The following is a 10,042-nucleotide window of genomic DNA, read 5'->3' on the forward strand; positions in this document are numbered from 1 at the left end:
CTGCTCTCACACCTGCGTGCTACGTCTGAGGAGTTGGGAAGCGGCTGGGGGGACGTGGGATCGAAGGACACAGGCAGCGCGGACTCCCTCACTGGTCATTCATGAAACGCATTTATTGATGGTCTGCCACGAGCCAAGCCCCAGGAATCCAGAAGTAACAGTAAAGAGACTGGAACAGCCTCTTTAGAAAACTTAAGCCCGTCCCCAAGCAGACTCTGTAAAGTCGTTCTGCCTGGGCCGCCCTCGGTGCCAATCAGTGGGACCTGGTTTCCCAGACAGCCATGCACTTCCAGTCTCCAGTCAGCACAGGCCAGGTGTCCGAGAGCCAGGCACAGTGACAAGCACCCCACCCCCACCCCAAGGATGGGGGCTGTCCTGGCTCTGACCCTGATATCAGGTAGCTGGGCTGGCGGGAAGCAAGGGGGGCAGGAGAGGAGGGGGTCGGGATGGTTGTTGGCTCATCACTGTACTGAGGTTTCCCCAGCTGACTGCAAGGGGCAGCAGACAATCGGCGCATTGTCACCAGGGCCGCGGCATGGAGCAGACGGGCTGCTGCGAGGAGAGCCCCGGGCCCGGCCAGGTGAGTGCCTCCAAACACCTGGTACCCTCTCCGGGGACACAGACCCAGGGCTTGACCTGGGCAGGGGACAGGAGCGCAAGTGCCCACCTCCCACCCTCGCCTTCCCGAACCAGCCTGCTCCCCGGTCTCTGCTCTAGGCCCCACGGACTGCGATGTGCCCCCGGGGAAAGGCCAAGCCCTGGAAGACCCCCGGCCTGCTCCTGCTGCTGCTGGCACTGGCCGCTGCGGGGGCCGTGGCTGGAGGGCTTCTTGGCTTCGCTCACAGCCCTCCCAAGGTGAGCTCCTCCTCAGGACCCAGCCAGGGACACAGACACTGGGAGGTGGGGGGAGGACAGCACATCCCAGCCTTCCAGTGGAGCCAGGGCCCTGAGCAGAGGCAGGAGGCCCAGGCAGGCGGAGGGGTGAGAAACCTCACAGGGAGAACTGGGGGTGTGTTGGGGGCCGCCCCGGCCTACCCAGCTGAGCTCTGGCTTCCTGATGTCAGCCTCTGCTACAGATGCTCCGTCTGACCCTCCCGGGCCCCAGGGCACCCCGGTCCAACCAAACCACCCAGGTGGATGCGGCCCGGAACGTGGCGACCATCCGGGTGACCCCAGCTCAGAGCAACCACAGCTGGGCGGTGCTGTTCGATGGGCAGAGCGTGAGTGGGCTGGGGGTGTGGTCAGCACCCACGGATGTACAGGTGGCCCTGCCTCACCCGCCTGCCTCCCCAGGGCTGCGTCTGTTACCGCCCCTCAGAACACCGGGCCTGCTTCCTCCGCCCGATGGAACCCCGAGATCGCGAGACCCTAGAGCTGCTGGTGAACAGCTCACAGGTAAGCAGCCCCATGCGGCCCATGCGGCCAGGCTCCCGGGGCCAGGGGACAAAGGGTCCTGTGTACAGCCCGGCCCTGCAACGGGCCGGAGCTCTGGTTTCAGGGAACAGAAGCCCTGTCTTCCCTTGGCTGAGGCTGCTGACAAGAGCTGAGGGTGGTGCCGGCACCGGGCCAGCGTGTCCAGGGGACAGGCCCTGCCCCAAGCAGGGCAGGTCCAGATGCCCCAGTGCCATGGCCCACCAGAGTCTTCTCCGCAGGCCCGAGGGTCTCACGGCCCCAGCCAGGACACCCGCTACGTCCAGGAGCTGCTGGCAGTGCTTGGGGACCGTGAGGTGGACCCCGCCCAGGTGGGGGAGTCAGTGCGGCACCTTTGCACGAAAACGCCCATTTACTGGGCCCGTCGAGCAGAGGGTAAGTTGGGGCTGTGCTGAGAGGCCCGGGCTCCTGCACGACAGTCTGGAGAGAAGGGTGAGGAGCCCCCTGGGGCTCAAGCAGGCCCCTTCCCCCAGGACCCCGGAGGCAGCGGCTGGTCTACCTGTGCATCGACATCTGCTTCCCCAGCAACATCTGCGTGTCGGTCTGCTTTTATTACCTCCCAGACTGAGTTCAGAGCCCGGCCCGGCCCACAGGCCAGCCAGCTGGCCGTCCCCGCCATCAGTCACAAGGAAGGTGGCTGCCGGCGGGGCTAATAAACCCTGCACCTGGCCATACCGGTGTTCTTTGTGGCTTCAGAACACAGAACGGGCAGGCGGTGGAGGGGACACTGGCTTGGGACGGGACACCAGCCTCGGATCCCCTAAGTCATGTGGCTCTGGAATTTCTGAAACGAGGGTAGGCTGCCTCAGGTCGGCCGCCTGTCACATCCACATAAGCAACTGGAAGCTGAGAGGATCCCAGGCCATACCGGCCTGGCCCCTGGAAGCCGGCCGAGGGGACCAGGGTAGCCAGGCAGGGCCAGCTGGCCTGGGCTGGTGGAGGTTCCCTCTGAGCCGGGCATCTGAACAGACGTATTCAGCAGGCGCTGCCTGGGCAGCTGCCTGCGGCTCCGAGGGGGCCCAGGTTAGCCCAGCACGCTGTCGTTGAAGGCCAAGCAGACCACAGCTTTCTGATGGCCCCCGTACTCTCTCTTGATCTCTCCTGTCTCCACGCACCAGAGCCGGGCCAGGTTGTCAGAGGAGGCTGCGGGGAGGGTGTAAGCAGCGGCTCAGCACGCAGCCCCAGGGCAGGAGTGCAGGGGGCTGGCGGGGATGGGGACGGACAGGCCGGGTACACCGGGCTCACCGGTGACGATGTACTGAGAGTCCCCCGAGAAGGCGCAGCCCCACATCCAGCCTCGGGATGACTCTCCCGGGTTGCTGCTCCTGATGCTGAGCTCTGTCATCAGGGAGAAGTTGGACGTCCTCCAGATCTTGCACGTCTGGTCAGCCGAGCAGGTGGCAAGGAGCCTAGGGAGGGGCGTGAGTGCGGTGGGGGTGTCAGCAGCAGTCACTCCCACCCTGCACCCCTCCGCCATCCACGAGGCAGGCCCCGACCCATCAGGCCCCCTGAGCGCGCACACACGTGGAGTCAGGGCTGAAGCGGCACTGCAGGGCGTAGCGGGTGTGCGCAGGGATCTTGGTCTTGGGGATGAGCTGCGTCACCTCGTCGCCGATGCCCCCAGTCAGATTCCAGACGTAGCAGTTCCCCTGCAAGCAGGCGGGGAGTCATGGGAAGCCTGGAGCCTTCCATCTGACGCACAGGGAAGGCTGCCCTGGCAGCTGGCCCCAGACCCAGGGGCTGCCACCCAACACGCAGAGATCTGGGGGCCCGGGACGTGTGGCCGGCACCTCTGGTCCTGCCCGCACGGACTGCCCGGCAAGCTGAGAGCGAGAGGCCGCGCCTGGCCTTCGTGAGTGCTGCTGGCCAATGGGAGTGTGAAGAATGAGAAGGGAGTCGGGCCCCTCGGACAGTGGGGACAGAAGGAGGGCGGTCTGGGGGACACCATGGGACAGCTGATCTGTTGAGATGTAAGGACATTACAGGGAGAAGATGAGGCCAGACGGGGCATCGGGGCTAAACCCCGGCGTCCCAAGGCCAGGGTGAAGAGCCAGGTCACCTAGGGGTCTGTGCAGGGAATGGAGCCCTCGGGCAGCTGAGAGAGAGTGGCACAGGGGTGGAGGGTATCAGTGAGGGCGGAGGGAGGACACAGAGCGGCCGCAGCCGACGTGCGGGGACACAAGCCAAACCGGGACCAGGAGGAGACGGGGAGGAGAGGGAAGTAGAATCGAGAGGCTCTGGAGGTGGAGGTGACAGCCGCTGGATGAGCCATGGTAGGAGCGAGAGGGGGCGTCAGGATCGACACCCGGGTTTCTGGCTTTGGTGGCTGGGTTGGAGCCCAGGGTGGGGGGAGCAGGCCTGCGGGGGGTGGGGGAGTGTGAGGGAACATCTGGGGAATAAGCCACGCGGAGGAGTAAGGAGGATAAGGGGCCGGGTGGAGCTGGCCTCCCCCGCGCGCTCACACCCAGGACTCACGGTGCTGTTGACGGCTGCCATGTAGCTGGCATCGGGGTCAATGTGGGCAGACGTGATGGAGACCTCAGGCTCGGGTATCAGCTGCTCGTTGTGGTCGGTCTTCAAGTCCCAGATGTGGATGGCGCCGCTCTGGTCACCCACGATGAGCTCCGCCTGGGGTGCAGGGGAGGTGAGGGAGGGCGGGAGTCTCCCGCCCTCCTGCACAACCTCGGTGCCCGGCCCCGTGCACACCCCTCACCTGGTTGGGGTGCAGGCACACGCAGTTGATGGGTGCGTTCACCTGGAAGATCCGCTGACACTGTAGGTTGCGGGACCTTTGGGGCGGGGCACACGCTGTAGTGGGTGCGATCAGCACCCCACTACGTGCTCTCTGCATTCGGCACCCCCAGGGGCGGCCCCTGGCCTCAAGGTGGCACTTGACGCAGTTCATGCTCCAGAGCGCTCTACGGTGTCAGGCTGAGGCCGGGCTCGTCTTTGTGTGGCTTCACCCCTGCGCTACCCTGCTTTTGTCACTGCCCTCAATAAATCACCGGCTCGGGAAAGCCCATCTCAGCCTCCGCTTGGAGGGCCCCGCCCCGAGACGGGTCTCCTGGCTGGCCCCCAGCCCCACACAACCAGCAGCAGGCCCCTCCTACCCACGGCCCCACACCTGAGGTCCCAGATCCGAGCAGTGCAGTCCTCCCCACCCGTGTACATCCACCGACCGTCCTCGTGGAAGCCCACAGACGCGATGTTCTTGTTGACCCCGTCGTAGCTGATGATGGGGTTGGGGTTGTTGGAGCTGAGATCATACATGCGAATGTGCTGGTAACCTAGGGGCACAGGGTAAACTGAAGAGTGGCTGTGCCTGGAGGGGCTCAGCAGAGATCGAGGGTCGGGGTCGAGGGTACAGGTACCTGCGGCAGCGATCATGCTGCGGTCAGGCGTGATCTCCAGTGCGTTCACCTGCTAGGGTCTGTTAAGGAGCATGACGAAACGGAGCCCTGGAGCCAGAACCCTCGAGGCCTCCACGTCTGGCTCGGCAGCTGCATCCTTCCCACCCCAGGCACCCGTCCTTTGCCTAAGCTGTCACCCCCACCAGGCGTCCTTCCCCTAGAGGAGGATACAGAGTCCTGATGCTGCACCGTGCGGGTACAGATCCCACTGTGGGCCTGCCAGAAGCGCACCGTGTGGTCATAGCCCGCAGTGGCCAAGATGACCGGGTCACTGCCCACCGTGCCCGGGGACGTGTTCATGGTGTGGAAGAAGGCTTGGGTCTGCACTGGACCCGACTTCTGAAAAGTAGGGGTCAAAGGTCAGAACATCTGCACAAGAGAGGGAGGTGCAGTATTTAGGGAACACTCTCTGGGTCCACTGGGTGCTGAGAGGCAGGCATTATCACTCTCATATGAGAAAACAGGCTTAGAGGTTCAGAGAACGCGTGACAACCTACGGACAGCTCCCAGCTCCAAGGCACGTGCTCCGTTCTGCGCCCCACGGACCGGGACAGGACGCCACCCCACCCGTCGCCGGCAGGGGGCGGTCACGCCCGGGGCGCCGCTCTGCCGCAGGGGCGGGCCGCGCATGCGCAAGGAAGCGGACGGGCCGGAGAGGAAAGCCGAGCCCTGCGGCTGCGCATGCGTAGCAGGCCCGCGGCTAGGCCTGATGGGAGGGGGCGCTCTGTGGCCCGACCCTCGGGTTTCCCGGTGCTTCGCCGACAGCCCTGGCTGCGTCCCGCTGGGCCACCTTCGCCCAGGCGCTCTCTCCTGGCCACCCAGGAGCCGCTCTGCGGCCCTCGCCCCGCGGCCCCCGTACCTTACACGCGGCTCTGCGCTCCGCCGCGGCCCAGGACGGCGAGCGGAGCCGGAGCAAGTCGATAGAGGCCGCGGCCGAGCGTAGAGTTATCGATGGGCCTTGGGCGACACCACGAGATTTAGGCGGGGGGGTGGGGCGAGACCAACGTTCTGGGGCGGGGGGAGGCCCCCGTGAGGCCTGGCCTCAGCCTTCTCCCCCACTCGGGCACCCCACCCTTCGGACAGCTACCCATTTTCCAGGCTTGGTCCCGAGGGGGGCTCCGCCCCACCCCCTTCCCTCCATCCCCTGCTCCCCACGCCTGTCTAGGATGCCCAAGTAAATTACAGGACGCCCAGTTAACATTTGAATTTCAGGGAAGCAACGATAATTATTTTTTTGGTATAAGTATATCCCAAATATTCCACGGGATATACTCATACTAAAAAACTACTGATGGCCGTGGGGAATGCAAATGTTTAACTGGATGTTTGTAGTTTTATTTGCTAGAAATGGCAATCCTAGTCTGGGCTCTTTCAGTCCTCTTCAGCCCTGGCCTGACCCTCTTGTCTGCCCCCTCTGCCCAATGACCCCTCCAAAACTGGGGTCCCTCATGCTTCCTGTTCTATTTAGCACGCCCACACTCCATGCACTGTGGCCTCATCCTCTTAAATGGAAAAACAAAAATCCCCCGGTTTCTTCCCACCACACTTAAAAACACAGCAACACACCTCCCCTCCTTCCTCTGGCTCCACATCCCCCCACCATGCCGCTGGGCCCTGGGTCCCAGGAACCTTCCCTCCAGTACCTTCCCCACCTTCCTCCTTCCCCTGGGCTTGCTTTCTCCCTCTGTCCGCTCCAGATGCCACGTGCTCCATCCTGCCAGGGTGGACAACAGCAGAAGAACTTGACATCGTTCTGAGGGAGAGAGAGAGAATCCCAAGCAGGCTCTGCACCATCAGCACAGTGCCTGACACAGGGCTCGATCCCACGAACCAGACCGTGAGATCACGACCTGAGCCAAAATCAAGAGTCAGCGCTGAACCCACTGAGCCACCCAGCCGCCCCTGGGCGTGTTTTTGTTTTAATTGTTTTCACAGACTATGAAATTAACCTTTTTTTTTTTTTTAAGTTTTATTTATTGGGGAGACTGGGTGGCTCAGTGGGTTAAGCGTCCAACTCTAGATTTTGGCTCAGGTTATGATTTCACAGTTTGTGAGTTCAAGCCCAAATCAGGTTCTGTGCTGACAGTGCAGAGCCTGCTTGGGATTCTCTTTACCGCCCCCCCCCCCCCCGTTCCTACCCTGCTCGCGCGCACGCTCTCTCTCTCTCTCAAAATAAATACATAAACTCAAAAACATTTTTTTAAGTTTTATTTATTTTTTAGCGATCTCTACACCCAACATGGAGCTTGAACTCACAAACCCTGAGATCAAGAGTCACATTCTCTTCCCACTGAGCCAGCCAGGTGCTCCTGAAATTGACCATTTTTAGAGGGAACAATTTAATGGCTCTTAATACATTTACGGTGCTGTGCAATCACTACCTCTGTTTAGTTCCAGAACATTTTCATCACCCCAGAGGAAAACCCTGTACCTCCGTGCCCTCTCTCCCCCTTACCCCTCCCCACTCAACCCCCAGCCCCTGGCAACCGCCAGCCCACTTTCTGTCTCTATGGATTCGCCTGTTCCGGAAATTGCGTATAAATGGAATCCTACGATATATGGCTTCTTTCACTGAACATGATGATTTAAAGTTCATCCAGGTGGTGGGGGCGCATGTAGCACTTCACTCCTCTCTGTGGCCCAATAATATTCCGTTGTGTGGCTGGACCGCGTTGATTTACCCACTCATCCGCTGGGGGACACTTGAGTTGTTTACACTTTTTGGCCATTACAAATTATAGTGCTGTGAATGTGCTGGTACAAGTGTCTTTTTGAGTATGTGTTTCCATTTCCCTGTATACTAGGAGTGGAATTGGTGGGTCACATGGTAACTCTATGTTTAACTTTTTGAGAAACCGCCAGAAGGTATCTGGTCTTCACAATGGCTGTGCCAAGGAGAAACCACGCTGGTTTTGGAGATGGGGAAACAGAGGCTCAGAGAGGTAGAGTCATACGTCTAAGGGCACACAGCTGGAACATGATAAAACCCATCCTGCTGGGCTCAGCTCTCCCCTGATCTTGCCCCTTCTCGGCAGCCCCAGCCCGACACCTTGCGTGTCCCCTCCATCCTCCTCTGTAAGTACAGGAGCTCCGCCCAGGCAGCTCTGGGAGCGGCAGATGAATACGTAGGGTCAGAAGGCTGGCAGGGGAGCTCTGTGAGCCCCAACACCTGAAAGACATCCGGAACAGTCTGAACCCACGAAGGAGCGTGAGAGCAGGAGGCAGGAGGGAGGGCTGGAGCTGAGGGAAGGCTGGAAGATTCCACCGGGTATCTCTGGGGTCCCACCTGTGGCCCAGGGGCCAGGCCCTGAACTGTTTGCCCTTTCTGTGGGGGCTCTGGGTACAGCCTGGGGACTGCACATGTCCCACACCTAGGGGTAACTGCTGGGCCGGGCAGGGCTCCCCACCCAGCCCGAGCAACTCCAGCATCTCTGCTGGGCGGAAAGAGGGGACAGGAGGCATGGCTGTTGACCCTGTCTTATGTAGCAAGCACCAGCCCAGCACGTTACAGAGGTGGCATCTACGAGAATGAGAGGAACGATGGCAGCTGACATATGCTGTGTGCTCCCAGCAGCCCGTGGGGACGGTCCCCTTGCCATCCCCACTTTATACGTAAGGGACCAGGCAGCAGGGCTCTGGGGGGCTGGGAGGGGCACCTCAGCCGGTGGGCAGGAGCAGGGCTTGCGCAGGCCCCAGTGGAGACTGCCATGCAGCTGGGAAGGGGGCCAGCCCGGGCTGCAGTGAGGCGGCCTCCAGCTCGACTCCAGGCTGAGCTTCAGCAGTTCTGCTGGCTCAGCAGCCCCTCCTCCCGGGATCCTCGGAGGCCCGACTTCCTGGAGGGCTGCCCAAGTCCTGCCTCTGCATCCTCATACCCCCCAGTCGGAGCGGCCGGCCTGCCTGCGACCCCCTCCTCAGGCTTGGGGGGACCCCAGGCAGACGCACGTCCCTGTTTTCACGTGGACCTTCCCCTCAGCCCTGGGCTGCCGGCAGCAGCGCCGCTGGCCCATTTTACGGATGCGGCAGCTGAGTGTCAGGGCTCCTCCAAGGTTGCTGGGCTGGTCAGTGGTGCATCTAGGACTTCTTGACCCCTCCCAGGCCATTAGCCTCACATAGCAGAGCGAACTGAGCAGAATCTGTAACAGCTCTCGTCTTCAGTTCCTGAAAGTGGACCACACAGCAAGGTACCCGCTTACAGGTCTGGGGAGTGACTACGGGGTGCCTATTTGTGGGTTACAGATACAGCTGAGGGGGGGTGGGGCGGGGCGGGCAGCTGCAGGCGGGACCAGTTCATTGCTCAGAGGAATTAGAGAGTTCTAATTTGGAACTTGGCCTTTTGGGCCATGATGAAAGCGTATTTGTCAAGGTAGGAGGATAGAACCTATTTTATTTAATGAGTTATTAGCCTGGCTTACAACAGTTAAATATTTGGACATTTGGCGTGTGGGCCTCTGTTTGTACCCTTGCCCCGGGCCCTGCAAACGTCAGGCTCGGGCCAGAGTGGTTCACCATGGTCAGCCGAAACACAGAAATAATGGTGAGGAGGACAGCTATCTTCTTCTTTGTATTTTTTGTAACGCTTCCCGTGTGCTAGGCACCCTGCTGGGGTCTGCAGATACGGAGATGAGTAAAGTATACTTGCTACCCAGAGAGCCCAGGCAGAGAGAGCCAAGAATATCACAATACCCACAGAAGCCATTTATTGAGCACTTACTAACTTCTACTGCAAAGTGCTTTATGGAGAGCATCACAATTAATCCTCAAAACACTTAAGGAAAGCTATCATCATTCTCAACCCGGTTTTACAAAGGGGAAACCACGACTCAGAAAGACAAAGACCGGGAAGACAAATGCAGTGAGAGGCAGACCCAGGGCACATGCAGAGACCAGTGCGGGTTCAAAGCTCAGACACATGACCTTCAGATTCTAGGACCTTAGGCGGGTCACTTGGCTTCTCTTGAGGCTCAGTTTCTTCACCTGTAAAACGCACACAGTAAATCTGTGAAGTGACCAGCATGGTGCCTGAGCTAGCAGAGGCCCAGGAATTGGTTACTATAAAGGGTGGGGGGAGGGTCTTTGTGTTTAGGGACACCCCCCGCCCCCACCCCGGGAGGCATATGCTGAGAGACTTAGGGCTCACTCCCTAAAGTTCAAGGAAGACCCCATGGTGGGGAGGGATCAGCTGCCTGGATCGGGGGATCCTA

General features: G+C 60.7%; 2 protein-coding genes across 4 annotated transcripts; one reads left to right on the plus strand and one right to left on the minus strand.

Annotated features, from left to right (window-relative positions):
• Positions 1 to 90: 90 nt before the first annotated feature.
• Positions 91 to 5,762, minus strand: MLST8 (MTOR associated protein MLST8). 3 transcript variants are annotated; one of them, XM_060648136.3, is made up of 9 exons: positions 5,701 to 5,762; positions 5,013 to 5,180; positions 4,803 to 4,854; positions 4,556 to 4,718; positions 4,145 to 4,220; positions 3,907 to 4,059; positions 2,956 to 3,080; positions 2,677 to 2,840; positions 91 to 2,574 (listed from the first exon to the last, which is right to left on the minus strand). In XM_060648136.3, the coding sequence occupies exons 2-9, from the start codon at positions 5,139 to 5,141 to the stop codon at positions 2,456 to 2,458; spliced, it is 981 nt and encodes a 326-aa protein (XP_060504119.1). In that variant the 5' UTR covers positions 5,142 to 5,180; positions 5,701 to 5,762; the 3' UTR covers positions 91 to 2,455. The 3 variants fall into 3 exon arrangements, with proteins under 3 accessions (XP_060504119.1, XP_060504120.1, XP_060504121.1); XM_060648137.3 differs by having other exon boundaries at positions 5,013 to 5,177; positions 5,701 to 5,744; XM_060648138.3 differs by lacking the exons at positions 4,803 to 4,854; positions 5,013 to 5,180 and having other exon boundaries at positions 5,701 to 5,755.
• Positions 536 to 1,999, plus strand: BRICD5 (BRICHOS domain containing 5). Its single transcript, XM_060648153.2, has 6 exons — positions 536 to 580; positions 718 to 855; positions 1,065 to 1,220; positions 1,294 to 1,395; positions 1,653 to 1,806; positions 1,905 to 1,999. The coding sequence occupies exons 1-6, from the start codon at positions 536 to 538 to the stop codon at positions 1,997 to 1,999; spliced, it is 690 nt and encodes a 229-aa protein (XP_060504136.2).
• Positions 5,763 to 10,042: the final 4,280 nt, after the last annotated feature.

This window comes from Panthera onca, chromosome E3, assembly GCF_046562875.1.
Source record: "Panthera onca isolate mPanOnc1 chromosome E3, mPanOnc1 haplotype 2, whole genome shotgun sequence".
Classification (NCBI taxonomy): domain Eukaryota; kingdom Metazoa; phylum Chordata; class Mammalia; order Carnivora; family Felidae; genus Panthera; species Panthera onca.